Source organism: Anser brachyrhynchus (assembly GCF_964034855.1).
Source record: "Anser brachyrhynchus genome assembly, chromosome: 3".
In the NCBI taxonomy this organism is placed as follows: Eukaryota; Metazoa; Chordata; class Aves; order Anseriformes; family Anatidae; genus Anser; species Anser brachyrhynchus.
In genome coordinates, this window is record NC_137696.1 from 84416664 (window position 1) to 84443327 (window position 26664).

The 26664-nt window shown below is 39.7% G+C and overlaps 1 protein-coding gene across 3 annotated transcripts in view; it reads left to right on the top strand.

Annotated features, from left to right (window-relative positions):
• LOC308193161 (uncharacterized protein) overlaps positions 1–24166 on the top strand; it is a 53621-nt gene extending 29455 nt beyond the window's left edge. For 2 of the 3 annotated variants that reach the window (XM_080587449.1, XM_080587450.1), the window contains 3 exons: positions 9445–9482; positions 13099–13201; positions 22123–24166. In XM_080587449.1, the coding sequence (XP_080443575.1) occupies positions 9445–9482; positions 13099–13114 (54 nt within the window). In that variant the 3' untranslated portion in view covers positions 13115–13201; positions 22123–24166. The remainder of the gene's footprint in view (positions 1–9444; positions 9483–13098; positions 13202–22122) is intronic. The other variant, XM_080587451.1, reaches the window with a different exon arrangement.
• The last annotated feature ends 2498 nt before the right edge of the window (positions 24167–26664 follow it).

Genomic DNA, 26664 nt, shown 5'->3' on the forward strand with positions numbered 1-26664 from the left:
TCATACAACTTGTGGCATTTTATTTTATCTTTGATATATCACGAAGAAATCTGCTCTCCCATCCATGCCCCCCCCCCCATTTATTGTAATAATAATGTTAATATTAGCAACAATAGGAACACCAATGCATTTCCAACATTATTCCAATGCAATGTTGTTGGCAAGCGCTCTTGAACTGGTACTTATTTTATAATAGTGAGGAGCTGTAGTAGGATGCCAAAAATACCTCTTTGCTCCATAGAATACTCAATGTTCTTTTTATTATATTAAGAAGTTGATCATTTGAGTTTAATTATCCTTTGGTAAGATAGTATAATACTTACAGAGCAAACTGCTTTCCCTATTATATTTCTCTGGTGTTTTTCCTGCCTACTGGGTTTCCAAAGAATATTTCTCTCTACAGTATAGGGGTAGAAACTGTGGCTCCAATATTTTTTTGTACTCAATGCAGATAATTGCTATAAAATCAGTTGCCTCACTCAACAGAGTAAGTAGAAAAGATTGTCACATTTCATTACCTTTATTATGTAGCAATTTTAACCTAGTTTAGGCTTTGACTGCCTCACTAATAGTCAGAGTAGCCAAAGAAAAAGAAGCTCATTTGTGCATAGTCTCTACATTTGATCAACTGCACTAAAAAGCCATGGCGGAAGGTGGGGGAGGAAACTGATCAAGGAGTACAGATACCTGTACTGATGTTAAATAAAACTGATGCTGAAAACTTGATCTCAAACGTACCATTGTGAACCTAAAATGTTTCTTATTTTGTACCCTTAATTACAAAACACTAAAGAGAATATAGATACAGTGAGGTTCTTGTACACACAGACAATGATGAAAGAATTGGAACCATAAGACAGCATCTTTTGGATCAATGAAAGAAACAGTTCTCAGAACAACTGCCTGTCAGCTGGGACATGATGATCTCATTTTCTCTCCTACTACTCTGAATACACCAGTTTAATAACATTATGGACACTTTAATACATTACACTCTATTTAAAAAAAAAAAAAAAAAAAGGAAATAAATTATATGTGGATTTCTTCTAAGATCCAGCAACTATTGTTTGAGTTTCTAGGCCTGTTCTTTCATTATCACAAAATGAGTTTCTTTTCAGAGCCAGCAGAACGGTTTGACACAACAAAAAAAATAGCTCTCCTCCCCCTTCCTATTAGACTCTCAGGCCACGTGTAGGTCTGCACTGCTGCACTAAACATAATGTGTTTTATAAATCAGTCAATTCGTGCTTCTCCACAACAGCAGACTCAGCCTAATGGTGCATGCTACTTTTAAATATAGAACTTTTAAACTATTTTTTTCCTTTGGCATTTGTGAATGTGAGGAACCAGTAACATTACCTGAACCCAAGTATTCTGCAAGGGAGCGTGTCTGAGTCAATGTTTGTCACTGAGAACCAAAAACAGTTCTGATTGGTGTCTTCTGTCCTCAGAAGTCAGGCCATGCAAATGAGGACTACATTTGCATGGTAAATTGGGGCTACATAAAGGGATGCCTGGTTCCTATTGGCTTTGTAAACTTGCTTCAATAGGAACCAAAGAATGGGAATTATGCCACGGAATGCAGATACTAACTAATGCATTTTTAAATAAGTATCAAAGAAGAGAGGTTACGTCAACATCATAGGGCCACTGTTGACTTTCTGTTTCGCAGTCTGATATAATTTAGGCCACAGTTCAGTAAAGTGATTAGATGCATTTGAAATGTAAATATGTAAATAGCTTTACTGACTCCAACAGAATTGCTGATGTCTTGAAGCCATAAGTTGCAGAGAGGAATAATGTCTTTTGATAAACCTAGTGATATAGGTAGGGAAAGAAATACAAATTTCTAGGCACTAAGCCCATTTTTCTGTTGAATTTCCTAGCAAAGGACCTACTTTAGCAATGGATCGCTCCCCATAAACCTTGATTCTTTTTGTAATCATTGGCCATTGCAGCTACTGTTCTCTTCCATTCTTAATTTTAGGAATTTTAGGTACATATTTAAGAACCTACTGTATCAGAGACTTGGTGAAAGCTGAGATATTTTACAGTAATTCAAATGACAATAAGCATATTGAATTCTTAAAGTCAGTACTGATGTGGCTGTACTCTAACATTTAATTACATGTGAGCATCAGAGCATCAGCCATCTGATTCCTGGCTGATCTGTCATGTGGTAGTTAGAGCAACACAGCAACTCAGATTTCCATTATTGCCCTAAGCACATGGTATATAGAAAAAGGGTGTCATCCATACTCTGGCTTACGCATAATGCCAAAATTTTTATCTCCATATATATATCACCTACATAGTTGTGTCATGAAAACCAACTAGATCAATAGACCTGGACTAGTTTTATGTGTGTAAGTGGTTAAAAAGGACTTTTTTTTTTTTCCTTTGGTAAAAGAAATCTTTCAGATTATCAAACTTTTTCCTTTCAAAAATCATTGTTCTTTGAAATTATTCAGTCAGCTCCGAAAGGACCCAGGGCAACTCAAAAATATAATAATAAAATTTATTTGTATATATTTATATATATAATATATTCTACATATATATATATTTAAATAATAAAAATTAAAAAGCCTGTATTTAATGATAAAATTTCTGTGCAAAAATAAACTGAACATAAGTATACCATAGGTCTGTGAAAGGAAAAAAAAAAAAAAAAGTTGAGGCAACATTACAGGTATTCTACTAATCTTATTTGCTAATTAATTCATAATTATTTTTCTATTTCTACAACTATTTTTTTTGTGTGTATGTGTATTGTGTGTATTTATGGACTGACAATCTCAGTTGTAGGTCACAAAGTAGAACCTATACCCTTGAAAATAAAGTTTAAGAAAGGTAATATGAATCCTTACGAACTTTTACGACAATTACCACACTACACTGCAAGGTACCAGTTACTATTGCTTCTGACAGGTTTTTTTTTTCGTTTTTTTTTTTTTTCATAACATTGCTTGCACTTAGTTTTAGATTTTGAAGCCCTATATCCATAAAATAATAGAAATGCACTATTATTGGATGATTTAGTACAAACCACAGACCAAATAAAACTAAACTATCTCAGATAGCAGATGTTTTTCTAAACTGTTAATAATGTCCAGTGACCATAAAGGAAATCATGGAATGTGAGCAGCTAATTTTTTATTTTTTAATAGGCATTTCCACTTTTCCTCTTTAACTAGTATAATTTCAAAGATGTACATTGAAGGCCAGCACTGCATCCTATATACTGATGTAAAAACTCAGAACACATCTCTTCCATGAAAGTTCTATGGAGTTTGCTGATCACAAGGCAGTTTTATCATTAATGTCAAAATAAGTGAATGTGTCAACCTCTCAAACATACAGCTGTGTATCTCTCTGTACAAACAAGTTTTTTCAAATGACTTATTCAATGGGTGACGAGACACTGGAAAGCAGCCCCGCAGAGAGGGATCTGGGGGTTGTGGTTGACAGCTAGTTGAATATGAGCCAGCAGTGTGCCCTGGCAGCCAGGAGGGCCAGCCGTATCCTGGGGTGCATCAAGTACAGCATCGCTAGTCGGTCAAGGGAAGTGATTGTCCCGCTCTACTCTGCGCTGGTGCGGCCTCACCTCGAGTACTGTGCGCAGTTCTGGGCACCACAGTACAAAAAGGACATGAAACTATTGGAGAGTGTCCAGAGGAGGGCAACAAAGATGGTGAAGGGCCTCTAGGGGAAGACATATGAGGAGCGGCTGAGGGCACTGGGCGTGTTCAGCCTGGAGAAGAGGAGGCTGAGGGGGGACCTCATCGCAGTCTACAGCTTCCTCGCGAGAGGGGGGTGGAGAGGCAGGCGCTGACCTCTTCTCTGTAATCACCAGTGATAGGACCTATGGGAACAGTGTGAAGCTGAGGCAGGGGAAGTTTAGGCTGGACATCAGGAAGAGGTTCTTCACCGAGAGGGTGGTCCCACACTGGAACAGGCTCCCCAGGGAAGTAGTCACTGCACTAAGCCTGTCTGAATTTAAGAAGTGTTTGGACTGTGCACTTAGTCACATGGTCTGAATTTTTGGGTAGACCTGTGCGGTGCCAGGAGTTGGACTTGATGATCACTTGCCGAGGCGACCGGCTCCGGGGCAGACGCGTGCTGCAGCGGAGCGCGGGATCGGGACAGGCAGGGCTATTTTTCGGGCATCGAGCCTACGTGAGGGAGCCGCCAGGCACCGGCAGCCCTCGTGAGGGAGGCTGATGAGGGGTAGGCGGAGCCAGCAGCGTCAGCGACAGCTCCTCCCCCCGGCCGTTCAAAGGCAGCCCTTAGGGAGCGCGAGCGTCCAGGAGCGCGGCGAATCGGGCTGGCAAACAGGGAGTGACGCGGGGGGAGTGACGCGGCAGTTAGCGAGGCAGTTAGGGCGGGCAGGGCGGGCAGGAAGGGCAGGCAGGGCGGAGCGCTCACACCCGCCCATAGGGACAACTCCTCTAACAGCACTCTCCCGTCAGCTGGGCTGCGATGGTCTCCACCAGGCACGGTGCTTTCTCTAGGAAGTCAGTACACACCCAGACCGACTGCCCGTCCAAACATGCGGCAGTTCAGGTCTCCGGATGCAGGGAGTGTCTGAGCCTCTTGCTGCCATCGGCGGGAGGCAGAGAGACTGCTTGCGTGAGGTGCGAGCAGGTGGACGACCTGGTCCGCATGGTGGCGGAGCTCAAGGAGGAGGTGCAGAGGTTGAGGGATATCAGGGAGTGCGAGCAGGAGATAGACTGGTGGAGCGACTCCCTGCAGGACCGGAGGGAGAGGGACCAGGGTGAGACGCTCCAAAGGGGGGTGGACCCCCTGCCCTGTCGCCATCGGGCAGAGGGAGGGGACCTGCGAGTTGAGGAGGAATGGAGACAGGTCCCTGCTCAACCTCGCAGGAGATGCCCTCCCCTTCCGGTGCCGCCTTCCCAGGTGCCCTTGAACAATAGGTTTGAGGCCCTGGAGCTGGAGAGACCGGCAGGTGAGGATGAGGTAGGAAGCCTACCCAGGAGGATGCCTGAGGTGAGGAAGTTGACTGCACGCCTCAGGACTGCCTCCACCAAGAAAGAAAGAAGGGTGATTGTTGTGGGCGACTCCCTCCTCAGGGGAACGGAGGGCCCTATTTGTCGGCCCGACCCCACACATAGGGAAGTCTGCTGCCTCCCTGGGGCCAGGGTCAGAGACGTTACCAGGAAGCTTCCAAACCTGGTTCGCCCCTCTGACTATTACCCGCTTTTGATAGTCCAGGCTGGCAGTGACGATGTTGAAAAGAGAAGCCTCAAGGCTATCAAACAGGACTATAGGGGGCTGGGACAATTGGTGGAGGGAGCGGGAGTGCAGGTGGTGTTTTCGTCTATCCCTACGGGGGAAGGGAGAGGCACGGAGAGGACACGGAAAGCTCATGTGGTTAATAGGTGGCTCAGAGGCTGGTGCCAGCACAGAAATTTTGGGTTTTTTCACCATGGGGAGCTTTACTTGGCACCTGGCCTGATGGCCCCAGACGGGTCCCTATCTCCAAGGGGAAAACAGATCCTAGGCCAGGAGCTGGCGGGGCTCATAGAGAGCGCTTTAAACTAGGTAAGAAGGGGGACGGGGCTCAAACAAGGCTTGTTGGAGCTGTGCCAGGGGGAAACAATGGCTAGGCCGGGGAAGAAGGCGATGGCCCAGCTGAAGTGCATCTACACTAATGCACGCAGCATGGGTAACAAACAGGAGGAGCTGGAAGCCATTGTGCAGCAGGCAGGCTACGACTTGGTTGCCATCACGGAGACGTGGTGGGACCGCTCCCACGACTGGAGTGCTGCAATGCCTGGCTATCGGCTCTTCAGGAGGGACAGGCAGCACAGAAGGGGTGGTGGTGTGGCTCTCTATATTAGAGAGTGTTTTGATGTTGTGGAACTCCAGGCTGGGAATGATAAGGTTGAATCCCTGTGGGTTAGGATCCACGGGAAGGCCGGCAAGGCTAGCATCCTGGTCGGGGTCTGTTATAGACCGCCGAACCGGGATGAGGAGACGGATGAGGAGTTTTATAGGCAACTGACAGAAGTTGCAAAATCGTCGACGCTTGTCCTCGTGGGGGACTTCAACTTCCTGGACATATCCTGGAAACACAACACGGCACAGAGAAAGCAGTCTAGAAGGTTTCTGGAGAGCGTGGGAGATAGCTTCCTGACGCAGCTGGTCAGTGAACCTACCAGGGGTGGTGCCCCGCTAGACCTTCTCTTCACAAACAGAGAAGGACTGGTGGGAGATGTGGTGGTCGGGAGCTGTCTTGGGCAGAGTGACCACAAAATGGTAGAGTTCTCTATTCTTGGCGAGGCCAGGAAGGGGACCAGTAAAACTGCTGTATTGGACTTCTGGAGGGCTGACTTTGAGCTGCTCAGGATGCTGGTTGGCCGAGTCCCTTGGGAGGTGGTTCTGAAGGACAGAGGAGTCCAGGAAGGCTGGGCGCTCCTCAAGAAGGAAATCTTAACGGCTCAGGAGCGGTCCGTCCCCACGTGCCCAAAGACGAGCCGGCGTGGAAGAAGACCGGCCTGGCTCAACAGAGAGTTGCGGCTTGTGCTTAGCAGAAAAAAGAGGGTTTATAATCTTTGGAAAAAAGGGCGGGCCACTGAGGAGGACTACAAGGATGTAGCGAGGCTGTGCAGGGAGAAAATTAGAAAGGCCAAAGCTCATCTGGAGCTCAATCTGGCTACTGCCATTAAAGACAACAAAAAATGTTTTTACAAATATATCAACGCGAAACGGAGGACTAAGGAGAATCTCCATCCTTTACTGGATGCGAGGGGAAACCTAGTTACTAAGGATGAGGAAAAGGATGAGGTGCTTAATGCCGCCTTTGCCTCAGTCTTTAGCGGCAATACCGGTTATTCTCTGGATACCCAGTGCCCTGAGCTGGTGGAAGGGGATGGGGAGCAGGATGTGGCCTTCGCTATCCATGAGGAAATGGTTGGCGACCTGCTACGGAGCTTGGATGTGCGCAAGTCGATGGGGCCGGATGGGATGCACCCGAGGGTACTGAGAGAACTGGCGGAGGAGCTGGCCGAGCCGCTTTCCATCATTTATCGGCAGTCCTGGCTATCGGGGAAGGTCCCAGTCGACTGGCGGCTAGCCAATGTGACGCCCATCTATAAGAAGGGCTGGAGGGCAGACCTGGGGAACTATAGGCCTGTCAGTTTGACCTCAGTGCCGGGGAAGCTCATGGAGCAGATTATCTTGAGTGTCATCATGCGGCACTTGCAGGGCAACCAGGCGATCAGGCCCAGTCAGCATGGGTTTATGAAAGGCAGGTCCTGCTTGACGAACCTGATCTCCTTCTATGACAAAGTGACGCGCTTGGTGGATGAGGGAAAGGCTGTGGATGTGGTTTACCTTGACTTCAGTAAGGCTTTTGACACCGTTCCCCACAACATTCTCCTCAAGAAACTGGCTGCTTGGGGCTTGGACTGGCGTACGCTTCGCTGGGTTAGAAACTGGCTGGATGGCCGGGCCCAGAGAGTTGTGGTGAATGGAGTCAAATCTGGTTGGAGGCTGGTCACTAGTGGTGTCCCCCAGGGCTCGGTACTGGGGCCGGTCCTCTTTAATATCTTTATCGATGATCTGGATGAGGATGTCCAGTGCACCCTCAGTAAGTTTGCAGATGACACCAGGTTAGGTGCGTGTGTCGATCTGCTCGAGGGCAGGAAGGCTCTGCAGGAGGATCTGGATAGGCTGGAGCGATGGGCTGAGGTCAACTGTATGAAGTTCAACAAGGCCAAGTGCCGGGTCCTGCACCTGGGGCGCAACAACCCCAAGCAGAGCTACAGGCTGGGAGATGAGTGGCTGGAAAGCTGCCTGGCCGAGAAGGACCTGGGAGTATTGGTTGATAGTCGGCTGAATATGAGCCAGCAGTGTGCCCAGGTGGCCAAGAAGGCCAACAGCATCTTGGCCTGTATAAGAAGCAGTTTGGCCAGCAGGTCGAGGGAAGTGATTGTGCCCCTGTACTCGGCTCTGGTGAGGCCGCACCTTGAGTACTGTGTTCAGTTTTGGGCCCCTCGCTACAGGAAGGACATGGACGTGCTCGAGCGAGTCCAGAGAAGGGCGACCAAGCTGGTGAGGGGTCTGGAGAACAAGGCTTACGAGGAGCGGCTGAGGGAGCTGGGATTGTTCAGCCTGGAGAAGAGGAGGCTCAGGGGCGACCTTATCGCTCTCTACAGTTACCTTAAAGGAGGCTGTAGAGAGGTGGGGGTTGGTCTGTTCTCCCACGTGCCTGGTGACAGGATGAGGGGGAATGGGCTAAAGTTGCGACAGGGGAGTTTTAGGTTGGATGTTAGGAAGTACTTCTTTACCGAAAGGGTTATTAAGCATTGGAACGGGCTGCCCAGGGAGGTGGTGGAGTCACCATCCCTGGAGGTCTTTAAAAGACGTTTAGATGTAGAGCTTAGCGATATGGTTTAGTGGAGTACTAAGTGTTAGGTCGGAGGTTGGACTCGATGATCTTGAGGTCTCTTCCAACCTAGAAATCTGTGATACTGTGATACTGTGATCCTTATGGGTCCCTTCCAACTCGGGATATTCTATGATTGTATGGTTCTATAACTGGGAGACAGAGCTTCTTCTCCTAATTCAATATATCTTGAAATCTTTGAACTGCTGTCCTATTTTTGCTGCACACATTCCATTATAATTGGATGCAGCATCAACATGTCTTGTTTCAAATGAGTTATCTTCTAAGCTAATGTCAGGTATTTGAATATGATCTTTGATTTTTCTCATGACAAAATACATTTTTTCTGTACACAGTAATTGCTGATATTAAATGGTAATACTACCCCATACTCACTATGTCATTAACAGAAACCACCTTCTTACCTTTGAGACATGTCAGCAGCTAATACATTTTGCAGGGAAATTCTTTGTGCACTTAGAATAAGTGTATTCTGGAAACCAGTGAAAATGGAGGTTTTTCCTTTTTTCTGCGTAGGAGAGCCAGCAAAAAATAAATATACCTGTCAGTCCACCCAATTTGCTGAGTAAACAGCAAAAAAAACCCTCTCTGGAGATACGTATTTCACATCTTGCAGTCTAGTTGCAATATTCACATTTTATATTACTTATTTGCGCTTTGGTGACCATGCAAAGTTTAATACCACCACCTCATCTCCTTTATAATTAACAAGAGTCTTGCTGTATTTACAGCTGTTGAATTAAATAAGAAGATATCCATTTCTTCCATTTCTTTAGTATTTATTTCACAAAGAATCAGAATTGCAAGGCCTCTAGCTTTCTTTCGCTTGTTTACTTCATTGGTAGTAGCAAGATCTCTGCTTAAAATCTGACAACACAACATTTTCTTCTGCAATACATCTTATATACTAAATGGTGGTACAGCGTATTGCCATGAATTCTAGTGTCAGGAATGAAACAAAACCAAGTTAATTCCTAACTGATTTTCCTCCATTCTCCTGATCTTTCTAGCAGAACAACTCCACCATCAGTCTTGCTCTCAGTGCACGGTAAGTATATTTTTCATACCAATAGATTTCACATCATACCTATTTGAAGAAATGTATGTTCATCTTGAAGACCCAGCATAACTCTCATGTGCATTAAAAAGAATGCACACAGTCTTTACAAAAGGTTCATATAAAATGTGAAAGTTATAAAATATGACTATATATATGTGCATATATGTGTGTATGCATAAATATATATAGTTATAAAATATAACTATATATAGTGTGTGTATATGTATATATATATATACATATATATATATATATATATAAAGCTGTTGGTTTTGATGGCTGACTAGTGTTGCCCATGGTGGGGCGTTCAAACTAAATGATGTTCAAGTTCCCTTCCAACCCAAACCATTCTGTGATTCTGTGATTTGATGATGTCATGCAATAGAGCTTTCTGAGAATTTTAACTGCAATTGATGGAAAGGAACATCTTGTGGCTTTTTGCTGATGTTTACTGATACCTCGGAAAATTGTATCTACAGAACAATTAGAGAAGGATATTAGTATTAAAAATGCCTGATAGAATCAATTCAATAATCTCATTGAGTGTCTTAATCTTTTGATTAGTTCTTACATTGTTCCATGAAGAACTGAAAAATCTTCAGTCCCAAATATTGCACTCATAGTTTAAAAATAGTTTATGGTAAATGTCTGTTAGATTATAAGTAGTATTGTACAAGAACAACAATAAGATTAATAAGCTAGCTATATATTATGCATATATATATATATAATATCATTTGGGAAAAAATCATATATATATATATTTTTAATTATAGAGGACTGGATACATAAAGTTAGTAAATTATATCATTTACTTGTTTAACTATTACATATCTCTTATGTTGCTTAGCTGAATTGCACTTCTGAATTAGAACATTACTCCATGCTCTTGGCTAAAAGTTAGAAAAATAACAAATCAACAAGCCTTTCAAACACTCTTTTCTTTAAATGGAAGCTCAGAAATGTCCTCATATTCTTTGTTTTTAAATGCAGATTATTAAACTTCATTATAAAGAGCTTCAAATGAAATATAATGTTTCTTCTTTGTCGGAGAATAGGTTTTGAATATTGCTTTTAAACCAAATTCTCTTTTGTTATGAGATATACTACTCAATTCAATTACTCTATTTTGATGAGTGGATGGTATTTATTGGTAGCTTTTCTTGACGTTCCTGTAAAAGGTCTTCTTTGACCATCAGTTCCAGGAATATACTTGTATATATTTTATTCATTGTTACCTTTGCATCCTCTGCAGGTAAGAGAGAATTTTCCATATCCAAATACTGGAAGTCCTTATTAGTCCTTGTGTAACTGTGTACAATTAAAAGCATGGTCCTGGCACTGACATACAGCAATGACTTTATTGTATCAATCATTAAGCATTAATCTTGCTTTTTTTTTTTTTTTCCTCCATTTGTTTTATCTACTGAGACTTTTATTGTCTTAAGGATATTTATTCTTTGAGCCATGGTCTGTCTTTTCCTTTAGTATCTATATAGTGGTATAGTGCCAGACAGAGTCACATCCCATTCTGTTATATAGCAGTAAACAATAAAAACAGAAATAATAATAATAATGATAATAATACCTTAAATCAAGGGCTAAACAAAGCCTAATTTCCTGTTAAAAGAAAAAAGACTGAATCTTCACTTCCAGTGTGAATGAGAACATAAAATTCCACACAAACCTTCCCCCCATTCCCACAGGCACATATATAGACATAGAAAGAAGACGGAGAATGGAATGATTTACTCGAGATAATAGAATAATGTCGCTATCTATTGCAATCCAACTTAGGTATATCTTTTATTTTCATGTTACGGACACTGAATGTGCTAGAAATTGAGGAATAGCCCTATGGTTCCAAAGCATGAGGCTCTACAGGAGAACTGAGTCAAAAATAAAATCAAATTCTGTAGTGATTTGATGAATTACAACCTCATCATTTGCACAAATTAAGAAGTTGTAAAAATAAAACAGAGTCTGTGTAAACACTTAAGGTCATTGTTGTTTGTTCCATGCTTAATTCTAAGATGCATGGATGGCAGGATTGTAGGCAGGGACATAATGTGTTCAATAAAGCTATGATATTGAAAAAATATGATATAAAGTGTTTGGCCATGAACTGTGTACTGCTGGTGAAATTCAGCTTGTTTAGCAGATTGCTACAGTTGAGGGAGTTCATTGGATATATATGCTTACACTAAGTTAGCAGTGAAAAATATGTGAGTTTTGTAAACAGCTAACTAGAGAACCCCAGGTAGGTGGAATGGTGGCCTTCATACTTTTGAGTGTGTGGGCCTCTCTCCACCAAGGGATGCTGTGTGGTTGCAAAATAAATCTGATTCTGGTTCATGCTCCTTGTCCTGGCATGCTGTGTGCTGTGTTTGGTGCCTACACAAGCTGGAAATAAAACTCCCAGAGACTCAGGGTTACAAGCTCCTGATGAGGATAGACACCTCACAGTCCATGAAAGAGCTGTCCATGGGAGGGGACCAGACTTCCCAATGGGAAAAAATAAAGTTATGAAAAAAAAAGGTGCATAATATATGAGCATATGGAATATATGTTTGAGGAAATATACATTTATGCAACATTCCAATTTACACATGAGAAAATATGTCTCACAATAAGGAATATCTAACGCAAAGCCATGCTTTTATATTTTTATATATGCATATGACAACCAAACCAAACAATTGAAAAATAAAATGGACTCAGTAATATTAAGTATGATACCATCTTTTTGTGCAGATTCTGATTTAAATGAAGGCTAGGCTTATCACAAACTATATCATAAACTGCTTTTCTGATATTCCTAGAACCACTTCAGAATTAAACAAAGTCAAGTAACCAAGTTATCAGTTAATCTTCAGATAAGAATTAATATATCTAAAAGAAAACACTGTGCCTTCATAGAGGGTACTTAGCAGTAACGTAAACATGATAAATGTCCTTGTAAACTCCCCCACTGAATTATACAAATACTTATAAATATTATATATTTATAGATGTATTAATTAGTTATTGATATAAATAGAGTGAGACAAGAAAAATAACTACAAATAACTGATAGATATTTTTGTTTCTTTTAATTAACAAATCATGGAAAAAAATAAAATTATCAAAATAGGAACAGTTTTCATAAAATGTTATCTGTGGTTTGGATTTAAGTAACTTAAAAACATATAAAACTGTATTTAAAACGAGAATTAAATATGAATCTATTTCAAAAAGTTACCCAATCTTTCTGTCTTGTATTAAAATTATCCTTAAGAAATAAAGATGTAAAACAAGATTAATGTTTCTATATGCCAATTTTCACTGTATAAAAATACAGTTGTGTTTATTATATTTTTTCAAGAACAGAATTATTAATTATCTTTTTGAATAGGGAGATATATCTATGTGACTTCCCCTGTATATCTCTGGTGCACTAGTATAAATACATATTTATGCAAATTGCATTTAATGTGAAGTTTAGAATTGAAAACATACATTAGAAATTCCAGCTAAAAGTGTTCTTTAATAACGTAGAAAAATTATGACAGGTTGCAAAAAAGAAATAAGTTTTTTTGTTTTGTTTTGTTTTAATATATTCCAGCCTTAATTCAGATTAAACATTGTATTAACACTTTGAGAAGAAAAGAAGAAGAAGGAATATTTGGACTCAATATTTATGTGATTTCACTACACCAAAATGGAAGGTATTTTATTTTATCTTATCATTTCTTCAGTGGAATAGTTTGAAATCTTGAAAAAATGATACAAAAATAATGTGGATGCCTTAATTATCAATACAATTAACTATCTTGTTTGCATTTGCATGATTGCTAGCTGTTTGCAATGCTTTAATAATAATAAAGAAAATTTTCTTTCAATTTCTTTCCCATCTTCTGAAACGAGAAGGTCATGAGCTTTTTGGCACTCTAATTACAGGAAATTGGTAGTGTTTGCAAGCTTTAGATCAAGACCATATAACCACAACATTTTGTTTCATCTCTCTTTACTCAGTTCCGTTGCCAATGGATGAGTTTACCAAAAAATGATACTTATATTTTTCATTATATAAACATGTGATGTCTAAGAGATCTGTTTAATCTCTGCTGCTATAGCTGTAGTGGTTGGTGTGATGTGTATATATTACGCAGAAGAGCACTAGATTATTGTGAAAGCTGCTGCTACCCTTACATGTCAAATAATGAATTTCCTCATTTAAAATAAATAAATAAAACAAACAAACAAAAAGAGATATGAACAACCTAACAATTATTAGTCAGTGGATTTTTTTTTAGATAGCCCACAAAGTCATTTAACTTTATAAGTGAAAAGTTTATATAAACAGATGTTTGTTGATAGTCATAGTCAATCAAAGCTTATGTTATATAAAGCTTATATAAATAAAGCTTATAAATATAAAGCTTATAAATATAACCTTCCCTTCCTTACTAAATAAAAATAATCTCTCTGGAGCATGGAAAGCTATTTTATTTATGTTAGACATTGTCATGTTTCAAGTCAAAAAATAAAAATAACAAACAAGTAAATAAATAATAAAATAAAAAAATAGAAATCAGCTGAAAAACTCCCCAGATGAAAAAATAAATAAATAAAAAATAGTGTCTATGTGATAAGAAGAAATCATAAATTTAAGCTAAAGGCAGTAAACAGGTGGTTGGTACAAATTAATGTAAATTCCAATCCTGAACAGAAAATAACTATGGGAAATATACCTCTTTTTTTTTCCCCCTGAAAGACTGATACATTTTTTTTTTCCCAAAACTTAAATTTAATGTAAGGTAGACTTTTTTTATTTTTTCCTCTGATCTATCCCATTTTTAACAAGTAAATCCATGCCAGAATAGTTCTTATTCAGATCACATTAATAGGCTAATTATCTACTCAGGAAAATTAATTAGGATTTCCCCTGTAACCTTTTCTCTGAAGATGCTGGAATGCACTCAGAGACCATGGTTTACTATAAAATTAGTAGATTTGGTTTCAAAATTTTCATTGGAATAGAACATATACCTTGCTTTGTAGGTTAAAATTCTACCAATGGCCTTGAAGCAAAAGGTTTTATATGAAACTGGTCATTACCCTTGTGATTAAATTGCCTCTAGGACCACATTTGTTCTTTCTGAAGGCACAGAAACATCTGTGACTAAATTGGAATAGTTTCATATTAAAGTAGTCAGAAGGACGTCAATGACTACATGAACTGCTTTGCTCTGAAGTTTGGTGAAACCATGTCTTTCTTTTCTTGTATTTATTCTCTTCTACCATAGCTATTTCCACATAAGGTTTACTCTAATGCTCATACTGAAGGAGAATATTCTCCAAAGCTTCTTTCTGTCACTAGGATATTATACACAGAAGAATTGTGCACAAAATACAATAAAATAAAATATTTTTTTTTTCATTTGGGATTTTTTTTTTCACGAAATTAATATACTAATTTTCTTCTTGAATAAGGCCAATCTCCTTCCTAAATGAATTCATCCTTTCAATAAATATTGTATCAGTAGTGTATCAGTAGCACCATATTTATATTATCTCCACATGGTCAAGAACATCGATTAGGCACTTGGTCTGTGGCTTTTGGTTTGGAGGGATTCAGTGTATTAAAAGGTTAAACTAGATTCTGTTCTAAACAGAACTTCACTACAGGCCATAAGCATGACTCATCCCATGTGCTACACACAATCTCTTTATGATATTCCTTAATAAACACTTTATTGCACACACACACACACACACACACACACACACACACCAATAAATAAATAAATAAGGATTGGGAAGCAAGGGGTAATATATTTCTGTTAAATAGGTAGATGTGATAAGGAAAAGAAGACAAGTTAGTGAAAATGATCACTTCATGATGTCGCTTATCTGCCATCTTCTATCTGCAATCTTTGTTGATTGTCTTTAAGGTTGTTTTAATTCCCTTAGATGAGGCAATAACAAATAAATAAAGTAATCTCACAGAAGAACGTTATTTTTTAGCAGCATTTCTGCCTATTTTTACTAAAAGATGACTAGTTTTAGTCTCTACAGTAGCTTTATGGCAGGTATAGGATCTGGATCAGAGTTGAAGATGTACATGTTTTGATCAACAGTACTTTATACAGGGGAATAACCAGCAGGCAAACAAGATCAGTTTCTGTATTCCTTATTCTTGATACAGATGATTTTTAAAAATCATTCTGAAAGCATTATTAAAAGCAGAATTTCTTGATTAGGGTTATTATTTAAGGTTAGATGATTCAATTAAAATTAATGAACATTTTGCACAGTTGTTCCCAGTCAAATACATGGAGTCATGCTTTAGAGGATACTTAGCTCAGTGGGAAAATCTGAAAGAACTATGCAGTTCTATAATATGCAAAGCACGTTATAGTTGAAAGGTCAAGACTTAGTCTAGTAACCTAAACTATTTAGATTCATCTGGTCATTCTTATACTGAGTTCATATCGTGATGTTAAAATGCAGAATATAGATATGTTAAACAAAGACAAATGTCTGACTTGTGACCAGAGATCTAGAAAGCCTCTCTTGATAGTCTGAAAGAGGTACAGAAAGAATACCTCATTATCCACAAAACATTGCAAAACATTTGCTACCCTACCTTCAAAATACGAGTCTCTGCTTGGTAGCAGGCAGGATGCCAATGATTTGCCTGGATGTCTCAGTATCAGTATATTCAATATATGTGTTACAAAAGCAGTTCCCAGAAGAAATGATTGATGCTTTTTGTACTCCAGCAAGAAAATGGTCCAATATTGGAGCCACAGATGATTTAAAGCCAGGATACATAGAATCAGTATTGCTCATAAATTTATTTTTCAATATTCAGGACAATGTATTAGCAAACAACAAAATGTGATTCACACACCTATGAGAACAGTTTTAATGAAGAATTTTATTCAAGCTTATTTCATTACTTTTTTTTTTCTTGGTAGTGTGAACTGTGAATTAAGTTGAATACAAAGCATTTTCACTGCACTGAATTACCTGTTTCACCTTGAAAAGCTGCACAAAATGAAGCTCTTAAAGCCTTTTGAAAATGACCTTTTTCCTCAGCAATGATTTATCTTTCCCCTCGAAAATCCCTTTTACAAAAGGGAGTATGATTAAAGGAAGCCAAGCAGCACAAACACTCAGTGAAGATCCTGCTTATCTGGAACTCACTTGACAATGTATGTTTTTGGGGTCGGGAATGCTGCAGGTTCAAGGGATAATTCTGCCTTTCAAGCACTTCAATTTATTTCATGCCTGAGCACTGTCATTGTACACAGACAAGATGAAACGCATCGTTGTGTAAAGAAATTGAAATGAAATCCTACTTGACCCAGCAGGATGGGGCATTATGTTTGACTCAGTAGTGATTCCTGGAATAATATCTAATTCCAGGAGGAAAATTTCTTGATATGGCCACCTGCTGTGAGTGTCTTTGTCCAGGGATCACAAGTTGTTCTGGGTGACTGGGCTCAGGACATGCTTAGAAGAAAGCAGCCAGCCTCCTGCTGGCATTTAGATCTCTTCATTTTCTGTATGCTGCTATTCAGTGAGAATGAGTGAATGAAGAGCAGGGGAAAGCTGAAGCACTTCCACACGCTCCAGCAGAAATGAGAGCTAAAAACCATTTGACCCAGGTTTCACGTGCAGGTTTCTTGAGGGGTGGAAACCAGAAATTAATAGTCAGTGTTCTTTTCTTGACAGGCAAGTTTTTAATTTTTTTGTTCACACAGGCTGGTCACTGGGATGTCATTCCATGTTTGGTCCCTGTGAAGTGTTTACTTTGAAAAGGCTGCACACCACTAGATTAAATAAAATGGGAGCACTACATGTCTCACAAGAGGGAATCGTGCAGACAGCTTTATTACTTCTGTCAGAGAACAAAGGTTTCCTCAGCATGCAGGGGATTATTAGACCAGCAGCAAATAAACGGAATGCACAACGTCAAAACTTCAAATATGACTAGCAGAGAGAAGAGCAGAGGGAGAATCCATAATTGATTTCTCTGCTGCTACAATATGAAGAATAAAATATTGAGGTGAAAACACCTAGCCCACTTCACCGTTGTTAAAAATCCAAGTTTGATGTAAATTTCCATAACTGCCACTAATATAATTACTAAAGAAGTTGATAATTGCAATTTTTTCCTCCTTAGATATTCCACCTGTACAGTATCAAAATATCCTTATGTATATCTAATAGTGTTTATTCCTTTAAAGAAAGGAAAAAAAAAAAAAAAAAAGACAGACCAAACTTTTCTACTCTTGTTATTGGTTTAAAACTACTGAGAAATTCTTTGGAAGACCCAGCCTTTATTTATTGAACTGACTAAATGATTTTTCTTTGTAAATAAATGCTAACACCCTGTTCTCTCTTTTTCCTCTCTCTTCTTTCTTCCTCTCTTCCTCTTCTCTCTCTTCCCCACTCCTTCCTTCCTTCCTTCCCTCCTTCCTTCCTTCCTCCTTTCCTTCCTTCCTCCTTCTTTCTTTTTCTTTCCTTCCTTCTTTCTTTTTCTTTCCTTCCTTCTTTCCTTCCTTCTTTTTCTCTTTCTTTCTTTCTTTTTCTCTTTCTCTATCTTTCTTTCTTTCTTTCTTTCTTCTTTCTCTTTCTCTTCTCTCTCTTTCTCTCTTTCTCTCTTTCTTTCTCTTTCCTTCTTTCCTTCCTTCCTTCCTTCCTTCCTTCCTTCCTTCCTTCTTTCCTTCCTTCCTTTTTCTTTGTACCTTCTTTCCTTCCTTCCTTCTTTTCTTTCTCCCTTCCTCCCTTCCTTCCCTTCCTTCCCTTCCTTTCTTTTTCTTTCATTCCCTTACACCAAAAACAAAGGGAAGGCAGGTACCTACAGAGGCCTGCATTTACCCTTTGATATGTCAACTTCAGACACTGCAAAAATGTGAAGCAGAAAAAAAAAAAAAAAGTGTTTGTTGCAGTGTTTTACACAACTTCTGTGCTTCTACCTTGCCCTATGTGATACAATTGCTCATATTTTCAAGTTTAGTGTTACAATGCTTGATTTTGCAGAAGTCTGAGAAGGAAAGGACCCAAACTGTAGTCAGATAGGAGAAATGCCAGGAATGGTTTAGAACCATGAATGCCTTAGGCCATGAAGTAGTCCTGGTGCCCATAATGAAAAGAATTTGTCAAACTAAAGCATGTCAATTTACATTAAAAGAAAAGGAGTCTCACTCACAGGCACAATATCCAATGGTTAAGACCAAATCCTGTTCTTGTTCAGATCAGTGGGAGATTCTGCGGTCAATGGGAATGGCAATAGGAACAAAACCCTTCAGGCTGTATTTTCAGTGCCAGCTTCCTTAGCTTTATGGCACAGTTGGCACCCTCAATGTATCTCAATTATGTGCACCTGCAATTACTTTCAGCACAATAACATAGGCCAGGTTATAGCCCTTCTTCAAATCCAGCATTTAGTGTGTTACCAAAATATGACTAGTCTCAACAACAGGTATTTCTTTTTATCTAAGGCCTCCTTCATCCTTAAATAAACCTGGAAGAGTTTATAACTGACCTATCGGAATCCAAATGACATGTGGCCCTGTGCATGTTTTAACTACCAGGGAAATAATCCCTGAACTGCTGATTTAACAATTGAAAAAAGCAGCTTTACTGTTTAATCACGCTGCTACTTAATGTAGCAGATACAGTGGCATTGTTTTCTAGCTACTTGTAAGATTTTACAGTCACAAAAAGAACAAAATAAGTTTAACTGTGTTAAACTGGCTGAGGGGAAAGAACCCAGTGTGGTAGAACCTTTGCTCTGTTTGTATTTTCATTATAATCATAGAATCATTAAGGTTGGAAAAGACCTTCAAGATCATCTGGTCCAACCATCACCCTACTACCAATGTCACCCACTAAACCATGTCCCTAAGCACCAGGTCCACACCCAATTTTGGATGATTTATGATATCCTATACTCCAAGTGATATTACTGCAAGGAGTAGATTTTGAGGGGAATAAAATGGGAAATTATTATAGTTTGGTTCAAGTCTGCTATTGCATAGGTTCAAATACCTTGAAGTAAGTGGTAATTGCAAAGAATCCAGAAAAAAATATATAAAAATCTGTCAAACCCATAATTCCAGAATTTCTATGCATCTGCTGTTTGACTGTATATTGAGAGATTTGAAAGGCTGAGCCCAAAATTAGAGAAAGAATAAAAAATAGGAAATCACTTCATGCCTAGATAAGTGGATGAGAAAGGAGAAAGCTACCCACTAGCAGGAAAACTGAGGGGAGTTCAGAAAAGAGTTGCAAATTCATGGATTATATTTTTTGCACGAAGAGGGAGAACATAATCCTTCACGAACAGTAGTGACAATGGACAATACCTAAACAAGAATGAGAAACAAAAAAGCTGATGAAGGAGGCTGAGGCTGGAGTCGAAACTCCATTTCACAAACAAGCTATATAAACAGATTAAATTTCTGAAGACAGACCCTAGCTCCCACAAACATGGACTGTTTTTTTCTTTAGACCCTGATCTAACAGATAGCCTCAGTAAATTATTTCCCACTTATAGTCCCATTAATAGCACAAGAGAGAAAGGATGTTTATCACACACACACTGTTGGCACAGGGTGACAGAAGAAGCTGTTGAGTTTAGAGTCACAGAAATAGTACTGTGTATATTACTTTGTGAAATTAGGTATCTTTGAGTAAAACATGGTGAAAATTAAGTGTTTGCTTTCTTTCAATTTAACTGAAATACACTTTGAAGGAAAAGCTGCTCTCTGACAAGCAGGTGTCTTGAGAAGGAGCTTCATTCAGTTTTGTGGAAACATCTTAGTTCACGTCTGATGTGCATATAAAATAAAAATAAATAAATAAATAAATAAAAAGAAGAAGAAGTTACATTTAAAAAATACAACTTGAATCAGATTTTCCCTCTAGCAATAAGCTCACCAGCAGTCTCAGACATCAATATTGTCAGGGACAACTATCAGTAACCAGAATTTGTCTGCTTTTTTGAAGTGGACAAGTTTTCCTGTGATGGACTGGCAAGTATTGGTGTATTTGTTTTTCCTTTGAAAAGAATGAAGAAGTAATATCCCTTAAACAATAGTGGTGCTTGAATTTAAAAGATTTACAAGTTTAGTTCACCTAAGTATCCTAAACGCACAGTAGAAATTAATCTTATTTGAGAGTTCAAAATACCCTTAGAGGGAAATATTCTACCTGTTACTAGAACCTGATCCAAAGGACTTGAGAACCCAGTGGTTCTCTGACTTTCAGTGACACTTAATGGCACTTTATATGATCAATCACATAAATTTAAAGCTTTTGGGAGAAAAAAAAAAAAAAAAGAGAGAGAGATCATGCCTTTAATTTTGGCTGTACATCTCTATGTATATCTTTCGTGTTATAAGAAGATAATTAATACAAATAATCCAGATCTTCCCAGGTGCTTCAAATGCTTCAGATTGCAGAGTATGACTCAGAAACCCCAGAGTGCTTCAGATTTGAATGCTTCCAGGGCTTCAGAGATGTGCCATGTGCTTTGAAGCAAGATTAAAAAAGAAATGCTTAAAGCACCAGGAAATTTGAAAGGCATTGCAGCAAAACAGCAGAAATGCTCACAGATTTGCTTCAGTATGAGTAATGTCAGCTACAGAGTTGTAGGTGGCAAGAAAAAAAGATTCTGTCAGTTTTGAGTCCATCTGAACAGCTGTAACATTAAAAATCTCAACTATGAAAGGCAGATGAACCAAGGATTTTTCCTCACAATTTTGATGGATATGGCTACTGCTCTTCCCCATTCCAGGCCAGTAGTAGGTCTGAGTGTATATTCCAAAGAAGTAAATACACATGAACACAAAATAAACATGGTAAAACACATAGATAAACACAAACAGGAGAGCATGGACTTTACTTGTAGCCACATTACCACTGACAGCACTCACATAAATGTGAACAGCACAGATAGGCCTATACTGTTCCTCTTGTTAATCAAGTTTGAAGTTCACCAGTAGGACCACACATACACCCTCACTCTCATGACTTACAAACACTAGACACTACAAAATTATCAACAGTCCATGTCCAGAACCTCAGCCCCTTTTAATCAGCTTCCAGCTCCAATCTTCAGTCCCTTTGGGTTCTGGACTCCTTGTCTTCCTGCTCACCAGTTGGTCCAGCTTAAAGTTCATTAGAAAATTACACACACACAGAGCATTACACAGGAAACAGACTTAGAGTTTAATAGAAGGAAAGGATAGATTGCAGCAATAAGATGCAGGGTTCAAGCAAAGAATTATACTGAGCTACCATTTACACATGGCCAGCTCATTTTGTCCTCCCTCTTCTTATCCCACACTGCTTCCTGCATAATCCACCACAAATTCTACATTTTTTCCACCTGTGGTCCCCTTGCTAAACATCCTCTAAGACGTTCAGAAAGTTTTATACATCTTCAAACTCTTTTTTTTTTTCCTGTCTTATGAAATCTATGGTAATTTTGCTTTCCCTTCTTGTTAACGCTTACAGTGTTCTGGATAAATCTCTTACAGGTTGTTCATGAGTAGTTCCTTCAGTGGCCCAAATGACCTAAAAATCCTCATATTTCATATTGTCTCCTTCCTATTCTGTTTTTCAGGTTTGTGGATCTGAGTGTTTAATTTACTACTTTTCTCGTCTTTCCTTCTCGTGCTGAAAAGATGATAAGCAGATGTCTTTACAAAGCTATCTTCACACCAATGATGACAGCTGGAATCAGACAATGCAGAAATACCATGTTTAAACCCATTTGTGCCTGACACGGTTTGCTCGTTCCTGGTCAACAATACCAGTAATAATTTCAATGTGTTAAGTGTTTGTTCTCATACAGAGAGGAGAAACTCCTCTCTGATCCACTTATCTGATGCACTTCAAGAGAACTAACTGTCCTAAATTTGGCCTCTCTGACAATTTTCTTTTTGTTCAGATTGAAGACTCTCCCACGGAAGCCCAAGATACACGTAAGCTTTGTTTTTGTTTCTGATGAGTCCTGTTCCCTTCCTCAACAACAACAACAACAACAAATGCAAAAACCAAAGTCTTACTTTTGTCCCTTTCCATGTTTTCAGGTGTGGTGGTTTTACTCAGGTGGACAGCCGAACTCCACCACAACCACTCTCTCACTCCCCCTCCTCAAGGGGAAAAGGGGAGAAAGTATAATAAAAAGGGCTCAAGTGTTGAGGTAAGGACAGGGAGATCACTCAACAGTTATCATCACAGGCAAAACAGGCTCAGCATAGGGAGATTAGAGAAATGTATTGCCTATTACTAACAAGCTAGAGAAACAAAGAAAAGAAACTAAACACACCTTCCCCCCATCCACCCTCTTCTACCTCCTCCCCCTGAGCAGCACAGGGGAACAGGGAATGGGGGCTGTGGTCCATTCCTAACGCTTTGTCCCCACCGCTCCTTCACGGTCTCTCTCTGCCCCTGCTCCACGTGGGGTCCCTCCCACGGATGCCGTCCTTCCTGAACTGATCCTGTGGGGGCTGCCCACAGGCAGCAGCTCGTCAAGAACTGCTCCAAAATGGCTCCCTACCATGGGGTACATCCATCTGTCAGGAGCAAACTGCTCCAGCAAGGGTCCCCCATGGGTGGCAGCTCCCTTCAGACCCCCTGCTCCTGCTGGGGGCCTCCACGGGCCGCAGCCTCCTCCAGGCCACACTCACCTGCTCCACTGGGGTCTCCTCCATGGCCTGCAGGGGAAGTTCTGCTCCAGGGCCTGGAGAACCTCCTGCCCCTCATTCTTCACTGACCTTGGTGTCTGCCAGGCTCACTCTCCCAGCAGCTGCTGTGCAGCATTTTTTTTTTCCCCTTTCTTAAATCTGCTCTCACAGAGATGCAAACAACATCACTTATTGGCTCTGTTCTGGCCAGTGGCGGTTCCCTTTGGAGCCAGCTGGAAGTGGCCCATATCTAACATGGGGCAGGTTCTGGATTCTTCTCTCAGAAGCCACAACTGCAGCCCTCTGCTACCAAAACCTTGACACATAAACCCAATACATCAGGTAGTGTGAACAACATAACAATGAACCCCCAAAATAATTGTCTACTCTAAGATACTCTTATTTTTGTTGTTGTTGTTTAATCTCTTTAATAAAAGTTCATTCTATTATTTTGACCTGTTTAAGTCTGAATTTGAAGGTGAAAGGGACAGAATCTGTTCTGGTTTAACTTTTGATGGTTTTTGCACACTTTCAGTACTAGGAAATTATGATTGGAGGGCAACTGGGAACTTGCTGTTTAAATTATCACCCCTCCCATGATTATAATTAGCTATTCTCAGCTACTGATGACATGTTCAGGTAACATTCAGCAGAAGAAAATTAAATGCATCTTGAAAATCAGTGGAGGGAGTGGTTTTAAGATGACTCTCCAGAAGGACTTCAGAAGATTGCACTAAAAAGTAGCATTTGAGAGCTTAAAATTCAAAATTTGTAATCTTTTTCATCGTTATCGAAACTGTTTAAACTTTCTTGATTTTTTTTCCTAAAATTGTTTTGAAAAAAAAAAAATCTTTATCACAGTCTGCTTGCTCTTTAAATCTATTGATGGAATAAAACATGTAATAATATTCAAATCTACCTGAACTGGGGTTGTTGTACTTCATTGAGTTTTTCATGATGTGCTTTTAGGCCCGTTCCCCCCACCCCCCCTTTTCTTTTTTACATGCTTGGATGAGCTGAATGTTCTAAAGTCACACTATTGTCACTGGACAGAATTCATGGTATATTCCAGACAGTCCAACTTTAGTCAGTGTTTACAGTCTTACTGTATCCAAAAGCACTTTTCTCAAGGCATATTTTCAGTTTCTAAACAATATATATTTAAATGTGTGCTTAAATATATACTGTAGGGATATATTTAATATATATATTTTTATATATATTTATATAAATATTATATTATATATATTATATATATTTATATAAATATATACTGTAGGGATGTATATGGATGGAACAAGGAGTCCTCAGTCCATGAGAAAACTAAAGAGGTTACACAGGTTTAATCAGTGAACTAATAGTGAGATCATTCTTGTGTCTAAGCTTGGAAGAAACAGTGATATTTCAGCTATAATGTGTTCAGCATTTTAAGTAGCCTTCACACTTGACAAAGAATGTGTGTGCATGCAAACTTTGAGAAGATCCTCTAGGAGTTACAGTTAAAAAGTCTCAGTAGGTGTTTGTTCTCACGATGATGATTAGATTTTAATTAGCATAAGAACAGTCAAACTCCCAGAGCCTCAATTACTTACCAGCTTGGACACTTGATGCTATTCATATCAACAAGATATAACTGGAAAACTGAATCTACACTGAAACTAAAATTAACACTTTCGAAATCAATAAGCAATTACCCACATTTATAGCACTCCAACAGCACTCCCTAGGTATACTTTTAAAAGTGTTATTAGACACAGAAACTTCCAAAACTCCAACAATCAACCCAAGTTTCTGCACATTTGCTGCCAGCTTTGTGTGAACATTCAAAGTTTTCACTGTACCTCTATGAACAGCAGTCCCTAGTACATTTGCTATCTACTTACATTACTCCTCAGAATACAAAAACTGAGTCTTTTTGATTATAGCACATATGCAATATTCTATTTTAGTAGATGGTTATCTATTTTTCCCAAAATTTCACCAGTACTTTAATAACTTAATGTATGTGTTTTTTTAAAGTATTCAGGTGAATAGATCCATAAAGAATGATCTACTCAGTTAGGCTTGATTTAGAAAAGACTTCTTATGGCTATCTACTCCAATCTCCAACTGAGACTGGGTCAAATATAGCAGAGTGCTTAGGGCTGTATCTAATAGAGTTTGTATATCTCCAAGGAAGGAAATTCTACAACCTCTCTGAGCAACCTGATTTAGAGATTAACCAATGTCATAAAGAAAAAAATTTCCTCATGTCTGGTCAGAATATCTCCATTCCAGTTTCTCTCCATTGCCTCTTCTGCTATTAATATGCATTGCTATACACCCATCAGAAGTTTAGCTGTATCTTATCTACATCCTCCCGTGAAAGAGGGGAAAACAGAAAGTGTGTCTCCTCTCAGTTTTCCTTTCTTTAGGCTGAAAAAAAAACAATTCTCTCTGCTTCTTAGTGTACGTCACGTACTACAGTATGTCTAGAATCATAGAATCATAGAAAGGCTTGTGTTGGAAGGGACCTTAAAGATGATCTAGTTCCAACCACCCTGCCATGGGCAGGGATACCATCTGCTAGACCGAGTTGCTCAGGGCCTCATCCAACCTGGTCTTGAACACCTCCAGGGATGGAGCATCCACAACTTCCCTGGACAACCTGTGCCAGTGCCTCACCACCCTCTGAATGAAGAATTTCCTCCTAACCTCTAACCTAAATTTCCCCTCTTTTAGTTTGAAACCATTCACTTTTGTCCTGTTATTATCTGCCTGAGCAAAAAGTTGCTCTCCATCTTTTCTATAAGACCTTTTAAAATACTGAAAAGCTGCAGTAAGGTCACCCCGGAACCTTCTCTTCTTTAGGCTGAACATCCCCAGCTCTCTCAACCTTTCTCCAAAGGAGAGGTGTTCCAGCCCTCTGATCAACTTCATGTCCCTCCTCAGGAACCACTCTAACACATCCACATCTGATATAGTGGGTGGCATACCTGCCTATGGTAGAACAAGACAATTCCTCCCAACCCAAGCCATTCTATGATTCAATGATTCTTGTGCTCTGGGCCCCAGACCTGGATGCAGTACTCCAAGTGATGCTTCACAAGGGTAAAGTAGAGGGGGACAATCACCTTCCTTGATCTGCTGGCCATAATCTTCTTGGTGGCTCACTGGACTTACTCCAGTATCTCAGTGTCTTGTACTGGGGAGCAAAACCACCCACATTACACCATGTGTGGTATCACGGGTGCAAGAGGGGGAATAATCACTTCCCTGGACCTTGTCTATGCCCTTGTTAATACAGGCCAGTGTGCATTTCTTCATTTCTGAATGCTGACTCATAATCAACTTATTGTGCACCTCGGACCCTAGATCCATTTCTGCAAAGCTGTTTTCAATACTTTTGGTGTCCAGTGTGCACATTTGCCTAGGGTTATTAAATCACAGATGCAGGACTTTACATTTGTCTTTGCTGGACTTCCTGAGGTTCCAGT